This window comes from Taudactylus pleione, unplaced genomic scaffold, assembly GCF_031769625.1.
Source record: "Taudactylus pleione unplaced genomic scaffold, aTauple2 ptg000217l, whole genome shotgun sequence".
Lineage (NCBI taxonomy): Eukaryota > Metazoa > Chordata > Amphibia > Anura > Myobatrachidae > Taudactylus > Taudactylus pleione.
Window position 1 is genome coordinate 2,774,678 of NW_028284619.1, and position 23,978 is coordinate 2,798,655.

At 45.8% G+C, this 23,978-nt stretch overlaps 1 protein-coding gene across 1 annotated transcript in view; it reads right to left on the reverse strand.

Moving 5' to 3' along the window:
* The window catches only part of CACNA1D (calcium voltage-gated channel subunit alpha1 D), a 417,969-nt gene that overhangs the window by 98,232 nt on the left and 295,759 nt on the right, over positions 1 to 23,978 (reverse strand). Inside the window, 7 exon segments of the mRNA XM_088478679.1 lie at positions 1,740 to 1,898; positions 4,356 to 4,557; positions 6,660 to 6,806; positions 7,246 to 7,298; positions 7,425 to 7,532; positions 8,535 to 8,622; positions 13,879 to 13,985. Of these exon segments, the coding sequence (XP_088334805.1) occupies positions 1,740 to 1,898; positions 4,356 to 4,557; positions 6,660 to 6,806; positions 7,246 to 7,298; positions 7,425 to 7,532; positions 8,535 to 8,622; positions 13,879 to 13,985 (864 nt within the window).

The window sequence follows — 23,978 nt, forward strand, 5'->3', positions numbered from 1 at the left end:
AGAGGCAATGTGGAGAAAGTTGCAAACAGCTGGAAGTGAAGGCACAAACAGCGGGAAGTGAGAGGCATAGGAGAGAACGGTGCAGCGGGAAGTGAGAGGCATAGGAGAGAACGGTGCAGCGGGAAGTGAGAGGCATAGGAGAGAACGGTGCAGTGGGAAGAGAGAGGCATAGGAGAGAACGGTGCAGCGGGAAGTGAGAGGCATAGGAGAGAACGGTGCAGCGGGAAGTGAGAGGCATAGGAGAGAACGGTGCAGTGGGAAGAGAGAGGCATAGGAGAGAACGGTGCAGCGGGAAGTGAGAGGCATAGGAGAGAACGGTGCAGCGGGAAGTGAGAGGCATAGGAGAGAACGGTGCAGCGGGAAGTGAGAGGCATAGGAGAGAACGGTGCAGCGGGAAGTGAGAGGCATAGGAGAGAACAGTGCAGCGGGAAGTGAGAGGCATAGGAGAGAACAGTGCAGCGGGAAGAGAGAGGCATAGGAGAGAACAGTGCAGCGGGAAGTGAGAGGCATAGGAGAGAACAGTGCAGCGGGAAGAGAGAGGCATAGGAGAGAACAGTGCAGTGGGAAGAGAGAGGCATAGCAGAGAACAGTGCAGCGGGAAGAGAGAGGCATAGGAGAGAACAGTGCAGCGGGAAGAGAGAGGCATAGGAGAGAACAGTGCAGCGGGAAGAGAGAGGCATAGGAGAGAACAGTGCAGCGGGAAGTGAGAGGCATAGGAGAGAACAGTGCAGCGGGAAGAGAGAGGCATAGGATAGAACAGTGCAGCGGGAAGAGAGAGGCATAGGAGAGAACAGTGCAGTGGGAAGAGAGAGGCATAGGAGAGAACAGTGCAGTGGGAAGAGAGAGGCATAGCAGAGAACAGTGCAGCAGGAAGAGAGAGGCATAGGATAGAACAGCGCAGCGGGAAGAGAGAGGCACAGGAGAGAACAGTGCAGCGGGAAGTGAGAGGCATAGGAGAGAACAGTGCAGCGGGAAGTGAGAGGCATAGGAGAGAACAGTGCAGCGGGAAGTGAGAGGCATAGGAGAGAACAGTGCAGCGGGAAGAGAGAGGCATAGGAGAGAACAGTGCAGGGGGAAGAGAGAGGCATAGGAGAGGACAGTGCAGCGGGAAGAGAGAGGCATAGGAGAGAACAGTGCAGCGGGAAGAGAGAGGCATAGGAGAGAACAATGCAGCAGGAAGTGAGAGGCATAGGAGAGAACAGTGCAGTGGGAGAAGCAAACATTCTCTTCATTCCTTTTCTGCTTTTACATTTAGGTCACTTTATAGAATAAAGCATGACTGATACTAAATAAACTTACACAAAAAGAGTTCACTTAGCAAAACGATACTCACCACCTGCAATCCAGTGTAATCCAAATTCAGCAGTAACCCCCAAAAGACCAAACAGTGTAGAGATGCAAGCCTCTCCCCTATTATCACTTGCCGGATACATACAGGTGGGGTGTTGTCACCACCTGTCTCCCCAGCATGCATATGCAGCTCATGGGAAGGAGCACGGAGGCTGTTAGTATGAATAAGGCCTATAGGAGAGACTGCAGCTCCGTGCTGTTGGGATCTTCTACAGTTGGACCAAAGTAAAGTAGCTCTCTGTATTTTATGCTAGCTCTGTCCTCTCTACACAAAGCGATTTCAGTGTGGGAAGAAGTATAGTCATTCAGCTAAGTTACTGCACACAGTCCTGCCACACCGGCCATAATACTAATGTTAGAAGCACAGCCCCCCCCACCTGGTCACGTACCTGCATAGCCAAGCACAGTGTATTCAGCATGATGAGAACAAACATGATGTACTCAAACCCCGTGGAGTTGACGACATACCAGAACTTATACTGATAGGGGTTTTTGGGGATGTACCTTCTCAGGGGACGCGCTTTCAGGGCATATTCCACACATTGACGCTGCAGTGTATAATCAGGGAATCCCAGTTACACAAGAGTCATAATATACCGACCACACAATGCTGCAATCTGTTTAGTCATTGGACAGACTTGATTATGGAGTTACAGTCATATACATGCAAAACAAGAATACACTCAGAGCTTGACTCTAGAGCAGTGCTGTCAAACTTGTGGCCATCCAGCTGCAGTGGGACTACACATCCCAGCATGCACTGACACAGTTTTGTTATTAGAGCATGCTAAAACTGTGGCAGGGCATGCTGGGATATGTAGTCCCACAGCAGCTGGATGGCCACGAGTTTGACACCCCTGCTCTAGTCTAGACTGCTAAATCTTGTAACATCAACTAATATCCTATTAATTAATATGGCACAAAGATTGGAACGATACTGTACAGATATGCTGTAATCCACGACAACCAATGAGATTAATCATCTGAAAATGAAATGACTGGAAGCTTCAATTGCATTGGTTGCTGTGGGTTACAGCACACTTCTGCTATCTGCATTATGCTAGTAAAGAAGTTTGGATGACTAACCACTGTATAGACATGATGTCTGCTGACAGCATGTTGGCACAGTGGTCAGCACTGCTATCTCATAGCACTGGGCTCACGAGTCAGGGATAGAGGTGATTGATAAATATTCTCTCTGTACAGCAGTGAATAACTTGGCAGAGCTATATAAATATATAACAATACTAATAATAATATTAAATACATTCTGTTAGTAGTAAATGTATTCATCTGATGTACACTGAGTTACACAGCACAGGAATATATAATATACAATATCAAACTGCTGTCAATATATTTAGAGGGGAGATACTTAAAGCATACGAATGATCTAACAAATCTGAGCCCTATAGTAACATGTTGCTTATGTATTTAGCACAATCATGGTGGATATTTTGACAGCTGTATAAATATTCATGATAATTCAGTCTACCAGCTCACTAGTGACATCACTGCTTCCGAGTGAACTGGCTGGCTGCATTTACCAACCTCATTTGAGTCTTAAGCTGGTCATACACCTGCACGATTTCGGGCCGATTGCCGATTTTCGATGAGTCATAAGATGGATCTTGTGAAAATCGTGTATTATTTTAGTAAGATAAGATCCGATGCGCGCTCCCGCAGCTCCTATAATCGGATCTTATGATCAGATGTGCAGCACATATGGTCCATCTTATCGTGTGCAGATCATGCCGTTTATTTTGTTTATGCGATCCATCGTGCAGGAATTCAAGTCATTTCAATGACTGTTCCCTAATGAGCACGTAAGACACAGGATCGATCTTACGACAGATCCTGTGCTAAAGAAAAGCAACAAACATACTGCCGGGACTGTCAGGGAGCTCTAGGGAGTCGTAGGGAAATCGTATATTAATCGGATCTTATGCTGGTCGTGTAGGTGTATGCCCAGCATTAAGTTCCTAAAAACTCCATTCTCATGTATATTGGGTCACCCCACCAATGTCTGCCTACTGTGTGTAGGTGCTGAGTGCGCTATAGCAATATTAGGAATGACAAAGGGCCGTATTCAATTAGAAGTGAAAAGTCCATTTCAGCAATACTTTTTTGCCGACGTCATTTTTGCCGATTCCACTTATCCCTGTATTCAATTCGTCCGAGTTTTCGCGGAAAACATTCGCCACTGAATACCCGGCGGAAAAAAGTGCAGAATTGCAGTTTTGGAGTGCAAACTTGCGGCAATCACCCCGCACCCTTTGGACATCCCCCTTGAAGCTAGCTGCATCAAAAAACGCAGTAAAAAAACACAAAGGACACCCCAAAAAAGCACTTTGAAAAAGTGGGCAAAAAAAAAATCAACGTGGGGGTGCAAATTGAAATACTAGCGAAATAGCGTTTGGGGGGGTCTGCATGTAAGGGGGAGGTTTTTGTTTGATTGCAGGTGCTTGCTGAAGGTGCGTTTTTGGCGCTTTTTAATGCTTTACTTTAGCGATTTTTACATATGCTTGCACCCATTTTCAAGTACCTCAAATTTGATGGGAATACTTATTTTGGCCAAAAAAAGTGGCAAAATGCTATTCTTCACCACTTATGCAAAGACGCTAAATAGCAGCTATTGGCATCATTTAAGTACCCCAAATACCTTCAGCAGAGCTATTCGGGGGGATCCATAGTGATCCCCCATGTCAGTGCATCTTTTGGTGGGGTCAGGCTGATTTCCTGAAATCTGTCAGCACTTTTTGCCTGTTTGAGTTTCGCCGGGTCCTGTTTTCGCCTCATTTGGAATTGAATAGAGCGAAAAGCGGCCGCGCGCACGGAAAGTGTTTTCGCCAAAAACACGCGATGTAGGTGGAAAGTTCGGCAATTGAATATGGGCCAAAGTGAGAAGGGAAGGAAGACGCAGAGTCGGAGAATGAGATGGCAAATCCACCTGCTGTGATGTAAATCTATGTTCAGTATCTGCAGGAAAAGTGCGCACATCTGACCTGGTTCTTGTCCAGCTCGCAGTTCTTGTATTCTTTCTCTCCCTGCTCTTGAAATGTAACAATGACGAAACCCACAAATATGTTCATCATGAAGAAAGCAATAATGATGATGTAGATAATGAAAAAGATGGAGATCTCCACTCTGTTGTTGTAAATGGGACCAACATTTTCCCCGTTGGAATCGATGGCCTTGTACAGGAGCCTAGAGAAGTGTAAGCACAAAGACCCAATGACATCTTTGAAAACTGGGGCAAAAGTTATTGCACCCCATAGCACCCAATCAGATTATATTCATGAATTTCTGCTACAGTTTGGAAGATGATCCCCTTCACTGCTGAGCCCATTCTGGCACTTTATGGGCTGGTCACATTCCAACATCAGTGTCAGTGATTAGGTATGTAGCAGCCACACTCTATGTGTCGACATACATCTTACTTCCATGTGCTACAAGTCGCGTTAAACTTAATGCATGAGCACCGCGCGACTCAGTCACTTTTCATTTGACTTTTTACCTTCAAGTGTGTCTTATTCACAAAGCAATGCGAATAGAATGCACAAGAAGCTTCTGCTGACTAAAATGATATGCAGCATGCTTATATTCTGTGTGCGACTGTATCTGCATAGGAAATGCTACGTTACAGTGTGAGCGGCTGTAACGTAGCATTTCGCATGCAGATACACCCGCAGATGCACACAGAATATAGGCATGCTGCATATCATTTTAGTCAGCAGAAGCTGCTTGTGCATTCTCTTCGCTTTATGAATAAGACGCATTTGAAAGTAAAAAGTCGCACAAAAAGACGCTCGTCGCTAGAGTCACGCCAAGGCATGGCGCATCTAGAAGAGCTGTTTAATGTGCAAGGTAAGATGAATGTGGACACATTTGTAGTTTGCGTATTTCTCCTCACACAGCAAAGATAATATTTACAAAATGGGCAAAAAAGTGTTTTTTTTTAAGAGAAATTGAAATAAAGTAAACTAAAGGCTTAATTTTTCTTTGTGTGTATTTTTGTTTAATCACCACCATTCAGTACTTTGTGGTTCGTGCTTTGGTAATGATCCAACTCTACAAAACAGCAAAAAGCCTTATTCTCTGCGGTTTTACTCATTTGAATGAAATAAATAAAGTATGTAGGAATAATATGGTAGCTCAACAGTGCATAGTATTTAGAAAAATAGACAACCTAGTGCATGAAATGACTGGGGTCCTGTGTTTACTGATGCAGGATGTGGAAGATATTCCTCCATTCCTGGACTTTATAATGACTCCTGCAGTGCATGGGTGTTCTCTGGTGATCACATACGATCAGCAGAGAATAATTTCTCAGCGGTTACATCATTGGGAAAAGGGGGCTCCCCTCTTTTGAACAAGTGTATCCTTGAGTCTGTGGCGTGAAAACATTTCTGTAGTGTTTTGCCTAATAGATATCCCAACCGCGGAGCAGTAAACGGGTTAAAGCAAACTGGGTCCTATGAGTGACAGCAGGATTTTTGGCAATTCCTCTTCACTGATATTTGTACAGATGTGTCCTTATACACTGGCTTCAATCGCGCCAAACGGCGCCTCTCAGCGCGAGGGCTTTAGCGACTCAGCTGCGCAGAGTGGCTTTTTTGCTCAAAATGTGTGTTTTATTGGCACAAATAAAACAACTGGAAGAGCCAAAACTACTTTGCTAGATTGCACTGATGATTGCAATGTGATGCGCGAGTCGGAATCTGTAGTGCTACGATACAGCGGCCGCGACTTTTTCTCACGCCAAGTTCCGTTGTGCATCATCTGCAACTTTGTACGTGTTTAAAACTAATTAATGTGCGGCTACAGTCGCAGCCCAGCGCTTGTAGTACACTGTGAGTGGTGATTCGCTGCGTATGCGATGGGAATAAGATGCAACATTTAAAGATAAAGATGGCACGCTACGCCTCTCTGAGTGCTCCTTCGCGCCAGGCTCCTCGCGCCCTATGGCATATTGAGGCTAGTTGTATGAGGACACATCTGCAGAACATAATATTAAAAAACCAAGAGTTGCTTAAGGGATGTCATGTAAATGGACCTGTAATAAGGACTAAATAATATTTCTTGTTCAATTGAAAAAAAAAAAAAATCTATGCCATGCATCTTTTACATTTCATAACCTGTTTCCTCCTCCCAAATAACAATGCCCCCCGTGCATGAAGTGGAGGAGACTAACACATTAGGCGGTCTAGTACTTTAATGAATCAAATTTGCTGGTTTGAAGACACAAGCATAGCTTTATATAGGGATGACAGGTCCATTGTAAAGGTAAGTAAGGTTACGTTACGTACGATGGCCATCCTTCAAAGGTGGAAACCGTGAAGAGTGCCATCATGGCGGAGAGCACGTTGTCAAAGTTGAAGTCGCTATTATGCCAGTGTCTCTCGCGAATAGAGGGGCTATTGACATCTCCATCTTTGTAAACAATATATTTTCCCCTGCAGGATATGAGAATGTGCTGAATCAGTTTTCATTTCATGATTGAAACTTCAGTAAAGAAGTGAGGAGATCGAGGTGCTCCTAGGTTATGCTATGATCGCACATACAGTCGTTGAAGTACATTAAGTTGCCTATCACCATTTTAGTTAAAGGCTCAACTGCTTCAAGGCGATCAGTAAAAACACAGAATAAACAAAATACTGTAGCGTAGCTTAGGAGCGTCATAATAAAAAATTGCAAACTACGTCTCTAATGTTTTATTAATATAACACTAATTAAAGTTGATATTGGATTTCCTGATCGGCCTCACTTTCCAAAAACAAAAAAGGACTTACATAGAGCTACTTAGAAACAATCATTATATGTAATCTCTGCGTTAATCAAAAGTTAAAATTCCCCACAGAAAAGGGGGGGGGGGAATCCCCGGCAGGCTCTTACTTGCACTCCTCCGGATTCTGCTTTGCTTCATCCGAACAGCGATAAAATTTGCCCTGTTTTAGGAAAAAATAAAGGTCGATGCTAAACAGATGTGCTACACCATAATCCTACAAGTATTCCCATGTACAGTCAGTGCAGTGTATTGCTTATAATCTTGATGACGTTTCCCATCATCTTACCTTAAACAGCTGAACACCGATACAAGCAAACATGAACTGCAGCAAAGTTGTAACGATCATGATGTTACCGATAGTCCGGATGGCGACAAACACGCACTGAACGACATGCTAAAGAGAGGAAAATGTACTCATTACACAACAGAGCAAATAAATCAAAATATATTTCACTCTAAAAGGGGTAAATTTACTAAAGTGGAGATATTGCCCATAGCAACCAATCAGATTCTACATAACATTTAACTAGCTCCTTCTAGAAGATAATAGCTAGAATCTTATTGGTTGCTATAGGCAACATTTCTAAAAACTCTCACTTTAGTAAATTTACCCCTAAGAGTCAAGCATTTTGTGCTGGAATCTATAAGCTTTTCTGTGGTGGGTGGTAAACCTAAGATGGCTGCCTCGTCTGGTACTCTTTTGTGTGCGATGAACCCTGCATGGTTCTGATGAATTTTAGAGGATCCTTTATCTCGCCTAGTGTTTTTTATCTTCCCCTATGTGCCATCTCTTACAGGAATTGCCTATTCTGCCCAGTCTAATCCTATATAGTGAGCCTAAAATGGCTGCCTGACCTCAATACGTCATAGGCAAGAAGAACAATCCTTGGAACGGATGCCTCACCTTTGTATTATATTCATGATATCTATAAAGGTCCTTAAGTCTTATTGGAGAAAAGCGCTTTATTAATAAACATATTATTATTATGTGGGGGGTTGTTAGCCATCACGAAGTCAGGACTAGTAGACAGGACTTGTGAATTTAATATACAAATAGTTATAAAGCGATCAGCAGTGATGTTTGGGACATCTTATTGCTGTAATGGTGTCTCTGAGGAAAAAACAAATAGTGTAAAGCTGTCAATGTAATAAAAATCTGCATTTTGTTAATGAAGTGAAATGAAAGTGCCAATTATTATGTAACAAAGTCTCTGCTATACATTTTCTCTACCTGTAACAAACAAATAAAATTATAATAAAATAATCACATAGCTAATTACTTGACTTTGCAGTAACATCACTTGACAGCTCCAGATTAAGAACATTATTTTATACAACTTTGCAAATGTCATCCAGTGTAACACACACAATAAATGAATGGCTTTTTTATATATACCTTCAGCCCTTTGGCTCTGTTAATGGCTCTCAGGGGTCTGAGTACCCTCAACACTCTCAGGATCTTCACCACAGATATGGCACTGGACCTGTAGAAATACACACTGTATGGTTAGCAGTGACTAAAGAAGAAATACAATTGTGCAATGAACCATAGAGAGCAGCCATTATCTAGAAGACATTACAACTTACGCATTATAATATTACAATGTTATAAATGGAACCTTCATCCTGCTATATATTAGGACAAGGATATTACAAATCAACAGGTTCTGACATTTGACAACATGAAAGCCCCAAACAACCCAGAGATGTTATATCAGTGAAGAGGGCACGTGTGTAATATCCGTGCATGTATCTCTGGGAAAATGGAGCCATAGCCTTTTTCTGGTAATTTCTCTGCTGCACAGTCACATGTCTGCAGGTTAATGATGACGCCGCCATTTTCCTGGTGATATCATTATTAGTGGCCATAAGGTTAGCATATTCATTGGGCGCAGGGTGAGCAGTGTGGGTCCCACCCTGCACCTATTATATACTGTATATGCCAGTGGAACAACCATGAAAAAGTAATTATTAATTGTATGTCGTTTTTCTAATGAATAACAAAATTATGAGATGGCACAACTGTCAGATTATGATAACATGAATAATATCAGAAGGTTTATTGCTGTTAGTTTTACTATTAGTGTACCTTACTGTAATAATGTCCAGAATCCATCAAAGTGCACCTAATAAGGAGTTGTTTCTATGGTTACCAGTAAACTGTAACCCCTCCCCCCCATCTTACGGCAAAGCCATACTTATTCCAATCTTCAATAAATGCTGTAACCTAAGTTCTGCCATGCCCATGTACCTGGCCTCATTATTTCTGGCATGTTTAACGTGCAAAGTCAGAAAAGAGGTGGAGGGAAAAAAATTTGAAAAACCATATGCATGTCCTTTGATATGACCCCTAGTATGTACCTTCTGGTAATTATATACTTAGTACTGTACCATGAGAGCAGCATGTGCAGTACATATGGGATGCAGTTATAATACAGACAGTCGGGCTGCCGGCGCTGAGAATGCTGGCGCCAGAATACGACACTTGTTAGACTCTTGGCACCGGCATCCCGACAGTAAGTACTGAGGGGGGGGGGGGGGGTTATGCACTAGGGGGAGGGTTAGGAACTAAGGAAGGGGGGGGGGGGGAGTTACATTTAGGGGGCGGAGGGGGGTGGGGGGTTATGCACTAGGGGGAGGGTTAGGAACTAAGGGGGGGAAGAGTTATGTTTAGGGTGGGGAAGAGGGGTGGGGGGTTATGATTAGGTACTAAGGGGGAGGTTAGGTTTAGGCAGTGGGGAGGGAGGGTTAGGATACTCACCGACAGGTGTCGGAATCCTAACCCTGTTGGGATTCTGACTGCCGGGATCCCGAGCGCCGGCATCCAGAAACCCTATGTCATGGTGGGTGGGGTACCCAAGCCTCTAATCTGGCCAACACTGGCCTCTTGTTTGTGTTGATGTCCCTACCCCAGGAACCCAAAAACTGTATTAGATGAAGAGGTAAGATCCCTGTCCTGGCTGGCACAGGTCCCTCTCAGCTACAGCAGGATGAGGTGTTTAGTACCAATTTAATTCCAAATAGGACACCGGACATTCCAAGTTCCAGACAAGCTTAAGACATCAGCAGCAGGTAATCACAGTTCCAAGAACAGGTAGGAGAGAGCAGCTCAGGATGACAAGTGTTCTATGTCTGGTGGGACAGTCATGATTTTTTTTTCACTGTTCCTCACAGTCAGGACTCAACTGCAGGGACAGACTGGAGATACTTTCCTCTTCATGCTGCTCTCCCCGATTTGCTCCTGAAAGCAGTGTCCAGTGTAGGGGGAGCCTGAGTGCTGCTCTGCACTACACAGCTTATGCTGCTGCTCTGCAATGTGACCATTGTGTACAGAGTGTCATTGGCATTAGTAGGAGTTACCAGCACTCTACTCAGAGTTCCTTCCACATTGGAGCAGCGGTGGTAGAAACTGTTGTGAGACTGGAGCCCCCCTATAGCAGACAGTGGCGGTTCTAGGGGTGGGCTAACAGGGCCGTCGCCCGGAGCGCCAGCCCCTAGAGGGCGCCACTGAGTCCCCAGGAGGCAAAAAAAAAAAAATCTCTTAAAAAAAGAAAAACCTCAGCGCCGCTTCCCCCCCACTAGCCGCCGCAGGGAGGCTGCATTTGCCGGCGCCCGCTGATATTTGTTATCAGCAGGCACCCGGCTCCCTCCCTGCAGCGGCAGCCGAAAGGGTTAGGTCTAGACAATACAGGGCTGATGGCCCTGTGACGTCACACCCACGTGACTCGGCCTGAAAGGGGGAGGGGCGGGGATGGTAACGGGGGACCAAAAGTGTACGCTCGCCCCGCTTCGGGCACGGTGGCTCGCTGCGCTCGCCACAAATATATATCCCCCCTCTATGCCCTACTGGATGGTAACGCAGGAGCGGTCCAGCCTCCTGCAGCGGTCACGTGGTGTCTACGTCACAGAGGTCCTTTCTCCAACTTGGAAATAGCAGCAACCCAGCCGGAAGCCAGAGCTCACTCCTGAGCTCCGGCTTCCGGCAGAGAGCACTATGGGAGGGACATCATGATGTCATGACGTCTCTCACATACATGCGAGGAGCCGGAGCTCACTCCTGAGCTCCTGCTCCCGCAGAGACCACTATGGGAGGGACGTCATGACGTAATGACGTCTCTCCCATAGATACGTGGTGGAGCCGCAGTCGGACCGGACAGCAGCGGACGCAGGAGCGGGGCTTACGGTAAGTATTGTGTTTGTATTTTAATTGTTTTTTTTTTCCAGCACCAGCACTGGGGGTATGGCTATAGGGGGGCATTACTATGGGCATTACTACTGGGGGCATGGCTATAGGGGGGCATTACTACTGGGGCATGGCTATAGGGGGGCATTACTACTGAGGGCATGGCTATAAGGGGCATTACTACTGGGGGCATGGCTATAAGCGGCATTACTACTGGGGGCATGGCTATAGGGGGCATTACTACTGGGGGCATGGCTATAGGGGGGGCATTACTACTGGGGGCATGGCTATAGGGGGCATTACTACTGGGGGCATGGCTATAAGCGGCATTACTAATGGGGGCATGGCTACTGGGGGCATGGTTATCGGGGGCATTACTACTGGGGGCATGGCTATAGGGGGCATTACTACTGGGGGCATGGCTATAGGGGGCATTACTACTGGGGGCATGTCTATAGGGGTCATTACTACTGAGGGAAATGGCTATAGGGGGCATTACTACTGGGGGCATGGCTATAGGGGGCATTACTACTGGGGGCATGGCTATAGGGGGACATTACTACTGGGGGATTACAACAGGGGGCATTACTACTGGAGGCACATACCAATGGGGGCATTACCACTGCGGGCACTACTAATGAGGGCACTGCATGGGGGGCACAACTAATGACCCCATTGTGTAAGGGGCACTACTTTGGGCATTGTATTAGGGGCAATACTACTGTGGGCATTGTGTATAAGGGGCACTAATTTGGGCATTGTGTAAAAGGGGCACCACTGTGTGTCATAACATGAATAAGGGACTTCTGTGTGGCGTAATTCGAATTGGGGATAATGTATTATAAAGGGAATTACTGTGTGTGGCACAATGTATTATACAGGACATTACCGAGTGTGGCATAATGTATTATACAGGGCATTACTGCGTTTGGTATAATGTGTTATACAGGTTATTACTGCGTGTGGCATAATGTGTTATACAGAGCATTACTGCATGTGGCATAATGTGTCATACAGGGCATTACTGCATGTGGCATAATGTGTTATAAAGGCCATTACTGCGTGTGGCATAATATGTTATAAAGGGCATTACTGCATGTGGCATAATGTGTTATACAGGGCATTACTGCATGTGTGTATAACGTGTTATACAGGGCATTACTGCATGTGGCATAATGTGTTATATAGGTCATTACTGTGTGTGGCATAATGTGTTATAAAGGGCATTGCTGCATGTGGCATAATGTGTTATAAAGGGCATTACTGCGTGTGGCATAATGTGTTACACAGGGCATTACTACATGTGGCATAATGTGTTATAAAGGGCATTACTGTGTAAGACATACTGTGTAAGGTGCATTACTGCACATGGCAATTATTCGCCACGAGGGGAGAGCTTGGGGGAAGCCCAGCACCTTCGTAAGTGCTGGGCACGCCCCACAGTTTGATAAATTGGGGGTGTTCCGCAAGGACACGCCCCCTTTCCAGAAGCGCTCGCGCTTTCAGCACGCGCAGAGGAACGCCATCTAATAAAAGTAATGTTTTTTGTTTTGTTTTTTGTTTTTTTGGGGGGGGGGGGGGCGCAACTGGGAACTTTCACCCTGAGCTCCACAATGTCTAGAACCGGCCTTGCAGACACTGCAGCTGTCTAGAGCAGGGATCTTCAACCTTGGCCCTCCAGCTGCTGTGGAACTACACATCCCAGCATGCACTGCCACACTGTTGATATAACAGCATGTTAAAACTATGGCAGTGCATGCTGGGATGTGTACTTCCACAGCAGCTGGAGGGTCAAGGTTGAAGACCACTGGTCTAGAGCCTCTGAGGCAGGGGACCTTGAGCCTCACGTGACAATGGGAGATTGGTGGGGAAGGATATGTCACAATTCTCCCCGCGTCATATATGAGAGGTTGACCCAAGCACTACTCTTGCATACAGACCCACAAAAATCTGATACTAAACTAATGCCAATTATAACTCTTCATATATGCGCTACTGTAAATTGCCGTGAGTATTGTTGCACAAATGTACAAATGTGTGTTGTGGGATGCTCGGTGCAGATTAGTCCGTGGCCAAATGGTGCTAATTGGCATTTATTTATTAATGAACGTCGATATGGCGGATTTTCTTCACGGTGATAGAAAATCACCCATCATCATAATTTATTGTAAAAATCTCGGTAAGGTAACGAAGTGATATCTGCTGCCTTGGCGATACTGGCCTGGAGAATTAACTTTACTGTACTTTCAGTTCCAATAAGTAAAACAATAGCAGTAAAAAAAAATTAAAAAAAAAAATTAAAAAATTATTTTAAACATTTATTGAAAAAATCTAAACATCACCCATTGAAAAAAAGGTTTATTTTAAGAATAAAGCATTTGTTTCATTGATTTTTCTCCTATTATTGGCATCAGGAGACTGCTGGCCATGATAGAGCTGTTGGATGTATAGACTCCCAATCTCCAGCAAATGATACTAAATGATGCTATAAAAAATGTGATTCAAAAATTGAGGAAGACAACGGAAATATTGTCACTAATTCAATCATAATACTTACTGAATGCCGAAGGAAACCAATGAAACGCCCACGACTAATAAATCCAGTAAATTAAAATAATTTCTGCAGAAAGAGCCTTTGTGTAGAAAGGCTCCGAATGTCATCATCTATAATATAGAATATATATACAATAGTAAAAAAAGAGAATTAATCCAGCACAGTGTCTGGCACATTTATGACTATTCGCCCCCCTAGCCAGCACCCCTGCACACTTAGTGACAGCAGAAAGCAATTCATGTGCGGACAATGAGGTCAGCTTTACATTTCCGTCAACTCTTATCACACTGAACCGAGTCCATCCCAACATCTATTTTAGTTTCATCTTCAACAAACCCAGCAGTTATTTTATCTGAATCATTAAAAATGTCCAATAAATCACATTTGCCAACATAAAAGATCATATAATACTACTGTATAGCAGTGTGTAAAAGAATATAAATACAAACGGTTTAGCATCTGCAATGTTTTGGTTTCTTTCTGCAATGTGTTTATATGTTATAGCAGAGGTCCCCACACTCCAACATTACAATCCAGGTTTTAAGGATATCCATGCTTAAATCCAGATGGTTAAATCAAATTGACAAAAGCACTAATTAAGTCACCTGTGCTCAAGCATGGATAGCCTAAAAAGTGTACTGTAATGGCGGAGTTTGGGAACCCCTGTGTTATAGCTTTGCTGCTGGATTTAATAATCTATTTAATATACAATTGACCGAATCCCAAGCACTATTTCCTATGATGTCACAAAATGACATCACCACACGGAATTAATTTGTTGCATACACTGTCAACAGCTCAGCATTAAAGAGGACCATCTCTGTACATATATATTTGTTACATGGGGCAAAACTGTTTTAGCGTCTATTTTGCTCTATGACAAATTACGTTAAGTATAATGTAACTGATCATTTGCATTACTTTGTATCACCTGCAGAACCTAAATGAAATGATCCATTAATAAGCAGAAATAACATTTCTGGTTTATTTAGCTGTTAGCTGCTTAGATCAAAGCCCCAATTATAGTAAATTAATAAAGGTAGTTTGTGTTATATTTGTGCCTTTTTTTTTATTATGCTGTAGTTGTGTGAACATTAATAGTAAAATGGATTTTTAAGTAATTGTATAAAACTACTAAATATGCAAACTACGTTAGTCACATGGGCAGGAAAGATATCACATGACTCCACTGCAGCCATACATCTTTGAGTTTCTTTATAAATGAAAACACCAAACACCATTCTCTGAGATTTGTTGGACCCTTACATGAAGTACATAGTATACTAGATAAGCTTTAATATGAGAGGGAAGCATAAACAGAGCACACTGGAAGAAAACCAAACGTGTAATGAACATTACTTTGCAACTCCAAAATATTCAGAGCTTAGACAGTCACTGTGCAAAGTCCCACAACAGTAAGGCTCATGCAATCCAGCAATATATCAAACAATGAATAAACTGTAAGCAAAATGTATGCACATTCATGTCAGTGTTATATCAGCCTCCCCATGCATTGCACACATTTCCACCAAATCTACAACACAGAGATCTAAACAGTCTATGATTAGAGGGAAGACTTGATCTAGAGATGGGAGATACAGGGAAGACTTAATCTAGTGAAGGAAGATACAGGACAGGGCTAATCTACAAATAGGAGATACAGGAGTAAACAGTCTGGACAGGCCAACACTATAGATGGAAACATGACAGATCTGGTCTGAAGGATGGCAGAATTCTAGATAAGGACAAATTACACACTAGAAATGGCTAAAGATAGGCTGATCCTGCAACTCAGACCAAAGTTCATCATTCAATGTTCTGGCATGAGGGTCATTTAAGGGTACCCCATGCTGACCTATCAGTCCAAGTAACCATGATTGGCTGCAAGGAATCGGTATGATTTACCGCCGGACATGTTGGAAACCCGACAGTGGCTGGCCAACATGGGTGAAAATCCCGATCTTTCCTAAGGTAAGTATTAACTAACCCCGTGGTTCTCAAACTCGGTCCTCAGGACCCCACACAGTTCACATTTTCCAGGTCGCCTAATAGGGGCACAGGTGTGTTCATTACTCACTGACACGTTTTAAAAGATCCACAGATGCAGCTAACGATTTCACTTGTAATTATGTGAGGAGACCTGCAAAACATGCACTGCTTGGGGTCCTGAGGACCGAGCTTGAGAACCTGTGGACTAACCTAATTCCCTCCCCTAACCCTCCCTTAGGGGTGCCTAACCCTAACCTTCCCCCCAGTGCCTACCTAATCCCCCCTCTAAGTGCCTAAACCTAACCCCCCCCCCTCCCCGCAGCCTAAACCTAAGTCCCCCGGGGGAGGTGCCTAACCCTAACCCCCCTTCCCCTAGCCTAAACCTAACCTCCCGGGTCGGTGCCTAACCCTAAGTCCCCACCGGGAACCCTAAGCCTCCCCCCCCTGCGCGGCTATCCGCGCTCGGCATCCCTTTGATCGGTCTCCCGGCGTCGGTAAAATTACAGGTGTCTAGATTTAGACGCCTGTCATTTAACCCTCGCCGGGATTAAGCAGTCGGGAAGCCGGCTCTCGGGATTAGGTCCGCCGGCTTCCTGACTGCATACCGGCTGCAATAATGTAAGCGAGATATAGGAGAGATATAATTTACAGATCAGACTAAAGAAGGACGATACAGGACTGACCTAGTCTGATGATGTTAGATACAGGACAGCCTTAATCTTGAGATGAATGATGGACACATACTACAGATTCTATAAGATAAAGTCCACAGATGGTTAGCGCAGAGCGATCTCAGAATACCTGAGCCTTCTCTTAATGCTACAGATTGGGTGGAAATGTTCTGCTGTTGAGTTAAATGCAGCCATACAGTGTATCAGTCCAAAAACACACCATCATTTACGAAGGGCAAAACACTGAAGTCCAACAATAGCTTTAGACCCATGGTGCTCCTCACTTTGCGTGAATGTGACTAGATTCCGCCATGGCACATAGGCTTGCAGCATTTGCAAAGCAGCAGAAGTTTGTAAAAGCAGATGGGTGTAGGCAGTAAGACTGTAGGAATTTGCACTTCAGTACAGGAGGAACAGTGCACAATTTTAGAGATTTCAGTAATGGAATGCGATAAATAATAATGAATAATAATAATAATGTTATTAATATAGCGCTTTTCTCCTAAAAGGAAAGTGCTTTACATTTGCTTTTACAGCACAAAGTACAAAACAATGGACATTAGTGAAATGCTTGGATGAATAGGTGAGTCTATTTTTGAAGGACTCTAGAGTGAAGGCCTCTCGGACTGTGCGGGGAAGTGAGTTCCAGAAGAGAGTCGGAGCCACAAAGCTGAAAGACAAATTCCGGGAGATTCTAGGTACTGTTAATAGTCCTTCATCAATGGATCGCAGTAATCGAGTGGGACAGTAAGGAATCAGAAGCTGCTTCAGGTACCCTGGCCCTGCTCATGTAGGGCTTTCAAAGTTAGTAAGCCAATCTTGAAAACAATTCGCCATCTGATAGGCAGCCAGTGAAGGGAGTAGAGAATGGGTGTTATGTGGCTGGAACAGGGCTGGTTCGTTTATAGCCTGGCAGCAGCATTTTGCACCATCTGGAAGCGGTGCAATTCTTTTGCTGGGAGACCAAGATAGAGGGCGTTGCAGTAGTCTAGATAAAGGGGTGGTAGACAATGAATAACTTATTAGGAGTGTTCCTTCCGTTACCTGACTATTTCCCAACTCCAAAAGGCCTTGAATTCTGCACCACCTTACAATGGAAATCACATCTTCTATTTACTTTTTTACCATTTTGGAGTAATGGGAAACTGTCTTATGTACCCCAGGCCTTTATATTGGTACAACTGGGATGGCAAAGTGCAGCTCAAGGGGGGCCAGTAGAATCCCTGGTGTTCAGCACTATGTTGTACCCTCTGTGACTTTGGGATGTCCAGCCTGGAACCAATTGTGATCATAGCATGGGGTACCTAGTCTCCATGTCATATAGCCGAATCCAGTCCAGGCTGTACTGTACAGCACTGGAGCTAATGGAAGATGGGGAAGAAGTGGATTGATGTTTATATTTTAATGATTTATGTTTTTTCTTTACCACAACGCACTGTAAATAGGAACTGTATAATAACAGCTGAACGGAAGCCATTAGAATGATAAGCAGAAAGTGTGTTTGCCAGGTGCACTTTGAGCAATGTACATATACAGCAATTACATATGTAATAAAGACAGTCTGGACATTCAAATAAGGATATCAAAGCAGTATTTTAGGACATATATAAGAAAATATATTTATTTGAAAGGGGAGGTATTAAAGTCATAGGTGGTTACGGTGCAACTTGTAAAGGTTTTTCCATCTCTCCACACATTGAGGAGCACTGTCACTTTGCAGAGGCTGAGCCTAGGCGCAGACAGGAGGCATTGGCTTTGTGCACTCCAGGAGGACCATCAAGCACTGGGGCAGACTCAGGGTGTTGCACTTCGTAAATGAGAATCATTATTTTCTGTCAAAGGACAAACATCTCTTGGCTTTTAATGTGCAGACTGAACACACTCCATTCAGACAAAACTCACACAGAAAACAGTATTTAAATCAGCAGTAACTTGTTTTTTTTTAGTCCTATTTCATGATGAGGCTTCCGCTGCGACCTTATGTATGCACTGAGCGACTGATTCCTCTAGGTGGCGTACAGAGCATTAACAAAATACATTTGGGTACATTTAACGGAATGTGAAAGGCTAATGGTGACTGACTATCATACCTTATGCAGCAACTATCCGACTAATTAAAGGGAAAATTAAGAAATTAAGTCTTGTCTGGATGTATTACTATTTACATACAGGGGCAGAGGCCCAGTAAGGAGCTACTCCCTGCCATGTGTAAAAAAGTGAAAAGATGTGAAGCAGATATATCAATATTCACACACAGGGAAGGAACTGCATGAGGAGCTTGTGCCTGTTATGTGTAAAAGTAAAGCACTCACTTTACTTATGGGTCCGGGACCCGGCCACGCTACTGAGCTTGCGCGGATTCCTCTTCAGGTAAATTTTGCAAAGTGTAGACCATTGGCTTCAATGGCTTGCGCCATATGAAGGTGGCTTTAACACGCGGGGCCAAATTTGGAATTTTAGCAGCCTCCATAGAAACCTATAGGGCCACGTTTGCGATCGAAAACGGGTGATTAGAGATATCTGCTGTGGTCCCCCACAGTGGCGTCACAAGGGGGGTGTGGGCCGCAACCGGGTGCCACATGCCGAGGGGTGACACCAAAGTGCCGACTCCTCCTCAGCAGAGCCATAGCTAGACTATTAGACTGTGCCAGAGAAAGCATTGGTGCCCCTCCCCCCATTTTTTATATAGGGACATAAGATAGTGCACCTGAAATAGGGCCATGGCCTCATGGGGAAGGGCCAGGGAAGAGATAGGGGAGGCCAGGAGATGCTGGGGATAAAATAAGAGGAAGCTACAAGTGAGAACGATAATAAACAGGAAAATTGACATGCCCAAACAGCGCCCCCTGCCCTGCGGTGCCCTGTGCCATGGTCGCACCACCCTAGTTACGGCCCTGCTCCTCAGTGACAGAAGCCCAGTGCTGGTCCCCGATTGCAGTCTGCACCTCTGTGATTACAGAGGGGGTTCAGGCAGCAAGGCCACGCCCCCTACCTGTGAGCCCACACCCCATTTTGAAGGCGTTTCCCCGAACTGGGTGTAATGGCGGGGAGGGACGCCACTGGTCCCGTATACATAAATTCAGGTGGTACTTAATGATGTCTTCATGGGATATCCTGCAAAAATATTTTGATTAATATGTGCCTATCTACCTGTACATTAACCCATTATACGCAGGTGATAAGATCATTACCTACTATAGACCATACAGATATCTGGAATGAGTGAATGTCATTTGCAGCAGGGAATGTGTAACTGAACTTTCTAATGTTGGTTACAAAATTGCTGATATCACTTAACTCTGATGCTAAAAATCGTTGTCACCAAGTATAACAATATAGTGAGTTACTTATCATAGCTGACAATTTAGGTTAGTGACATATCGAGTTCCCGCACTGTGCACATCAGCCCCAGGAACCTAGCAATTACCTGCTTAATCTCTCTACACATGGCAGGTAATGTCACACAGCACCCTGTCACACATGGCAGGTAATGTCACACAGCACCCTGTCACACATGGCAGGTAATGTCACACAGCACCCTGTCACACATGGCAGGTAATGTCACACAGCACCCTGTCACACATGGCAGGTAATGTCACACAGCACCCTGTGACACATGGCAGGTAATGTCACACAGCACCCTGTCACACATGGCAGGTAATGTCACGCAGCACCCTGTCACACATGGCAGGTAATGTCACGCAGCACCCTGTCACACATGGCAGGTAATGTCACGCAGCACCCTGTCACACATGGCAGGTAATGTCACGCAGCACCCTGTCACACATGGCAGGTAATGTCACACAGCACCCTGTGACACATGGCAGGTAATGTCACACAGCACCCTGTCACACATGGCAGGTAATGTCACACAGCACCCTGTCACACATGGCAGGTAATGTCACACAGCACCCTGTCACACATGGCAGGTAATGTCACACAGCACCCTGTCACACATGGCAGGTAATGTCACACAGCACCCTGTCACACATGGCAGGTAATGTCACACAGCACCCTGTCACACATGGTAGGTAATGTCACACAGCACCCTGTCACACATGGCAGGTAATGTCACGCAGCACCCTGTCACACATGGCAGGTAATGTCACACAGCACCCTGTCACACATGGCAGGTAATGTCACACAGCACCCTGTCACACAGCACCCTGTCACACAGCACCCTGTCACACATGGCAGGTAATGTCACACAACACCCTATCACACAGCACCCTGTCACACATGGCAGGTAATGTCACACAACACCCTATCACACAGCACCCTGTCACACATGGCAGGTAATGTCACACAGCACCCTGTCACACATGGCAGGTAATGTCACGCAGCACCCTGTCACACATGGCAGGTAATGTCATACAGCACCCTGTCACACATGGCAGGTAATGTCACACAGCACCCTGTCACACAGCACCCTGTCACACATGGCAGGTAATGTCACACAACACCCTATCACACAGCACCCTGTCACACATGGCAGGTAATGTCACACAGCACCCTGTTACACATGGCAGGTAATGTCACGCAGCACCCTGTCACACATGGCAGGTAATGTCACACAGCACCCTGTCACACATGGCAGGTAATGTCACACAGCACCCTGTCACACATGGCAGGTAATGTCACACATGGCAGGTAATGTCACACAGCACCCTGTCACACATGGCAGGTAATGTCACACAGCACCCTGTCACACAGCACCCTGTGACACATGGCAGGTAATGTCACACAGCACCCTGTCACACATGGCAGGTAATGTCACACAGCACCCTGTGACACATGGCAGGTAATGTCACACAGCACCCTGTCACACATGGCAGGTAATGTCACACAGCACCCTGTCACACATGGCAGGTAATGTCACACAGCACCCTGTGACACATGGCAGGTAATGTCACACAGCACCCTGTCACACATGGCAGGTAATGTCACACAGCACCCTGTCACACATGGCAGGTAATGTCACACAGCACCCTGTCACACATGGCAGGTAATGTCACACAGCACCCTGTCACACATGGCAGGTAATGTCACACAGCACCCTGTCACACATGGCAGGTAATGTCACACAGCACCCTGTCACACATGGCAGGTAATGTCACGCAGCACCCTGTCACACATGGCAGGTAATGTCACACAGCACCCTGTCACACATGGCAGGTAATGTCACACAGCACCCTGTCACACATGGCAGGTAATGTCACACAACACCCTATCACACAGCACCCTGTCACACATGGCAGGTAATGTCACACAACACCCTATCACACAGCACCCTGTCACACATGGCAGGTAATGTCACACAGCACCCTGTCACACATGGCAGGTAATGTCACGCAGCACCCTGTCACACATGGCAGGTAATGTCACACAGCACCCTGTCACACATGGCAGGTAATGTCACACAGCACCCTGTCACACATGGCAGGTAATGTCACACAACACCCTATCACACAGCACCCTGTCACACATGGCAGGTAATGTCACACAGCACCCTGTCACACAGCACCCTGTCACACATGGCAGGTAATGTCACGCAGCACCCTGTCACACATGGCAGGTAATGTCACACAGCACCCTGTCACACATGGCAGGTAATGTCACACAGCACCCTGTCACACATGGCAGGTAATGTCACACAGCACCCTGTCACACAGCACCCTGTCACACATGGCAGGTAATGTCACACAACACCCTATCACACAGCACCCTGTCACACATGGCAGGTAATGTCACACAGCACCCTGTCACACATGGCAGGTAATGTCACACAGCACCCTGTCACACATGGCAGGTAATGTCACACAGCACCCTGTCACACATGGCAGGTAATGTCACACAGCACCCTGTCACACATGGCAGGTAATGTCACACAGCACCCTGTCACACATGGCAGGTAATGTCCCACAGCACCCTGTCACACATGGCAGGTAATGTCACGCAGCACCCTGTCACACATGGCAGGTAATGTCACACAGCACCCTGTCACACATGGCAGGTAATGTCACACAGCACCCTGTCACACATGGCAGGTAATGTCACACAGCACCCTGTCACACATGGCAGGTAATGTCACACAGCACCCTGTCACACATGGCAGGTAATGTCACACAGCACCCTGTCACACAGCACCCTGTGACACATGGCAGGTAATGTCACACAGCACCCTGTCACACATGGCAGGTAATGTCACACAGCACCCTGTGACACATGGCAGGTAATGTCACACAGCACCCTGTGACACATGGCAGGTAATGTCACACAGCACCCTGTCACACATGGCAGGTAATGTCACACAGCACCCTGTGACACATGGCAGGTAATGTCACACAGCACCCTGTCACACATGGCAGGTAATGTCACACAGCACCCTGTCACACATGGCAGGTAATGTCACACAGCACCCTGTCACACATGGCAGGTAATGTCACACAGCACCCTGTCACACATGGCAGGTAATGTCACGCAGCACCCTGTCACACATGGCAGGTAATGTCACGCAGCACCCTGTCACATATGGCAGGTAATGTCACACAGCACCCTGTCACACATGGCAGGTAATGTCACACAGCACCCTGTCACACATGGCAGGTAATGTCACACAACACCCTATCACACAGCACCCTGTCACACATGGCAGGTAATGTCACACAGCACCCTGTCACACAGCACCCTGTCACACATGGCAGGTAATGTCACGCAGCACCCTGTCACACATGGCAGGTAATGTCACACAGCACCCTGTCACACATGGCAGGTAATGTCACACAGCACCCTGTCACACATGGCAGGTAATGTCACACAGCACCCTGTCACACATGGCAGGTAATGTCACACAGCACCCTGTCACACAGCACCCTGTCACACAGCACCCTGTCACACATGGCAGGTAATGTCACACAACACCCTATCACACAGCACCCTGTCACACATGGCAGGTAATGTCACACAGCACCCTGTCACACAGCACCCTGTCACACATGGCAGGTAATGTCACGCAGCACCCTGTCACACATGGCAGGTAATGTCACACAGCACCCTGTCACACATGGCAGGTAATGTCACACAGCACCCTGTCACACATGGCAGGTAATGTCACACAGCACCCTGTCACACATGGCAGGTAATGTCCCACAGCACCCTGTCACACATGGCAGGTAATGTCACGCAGCACCCTGTCACACATGGCAGGTAATGTCACACAGCACCCTGTCACACATGGCAGGTAATGTCACACAGCACCCTGTCACACATGGCAGGTAATGTCACACAGCACCCTGTCACACATGGCAGGTAATGTCACACAGCACCCTGTCACACATGGCAGGTAATGTCACACAGCACCCTGTCACACATGGCAGGTAATGTCACGCAGCACCCTGTCACACATGGCAGGTAATGTCACGCAGCACCCTGTCACACATTGCA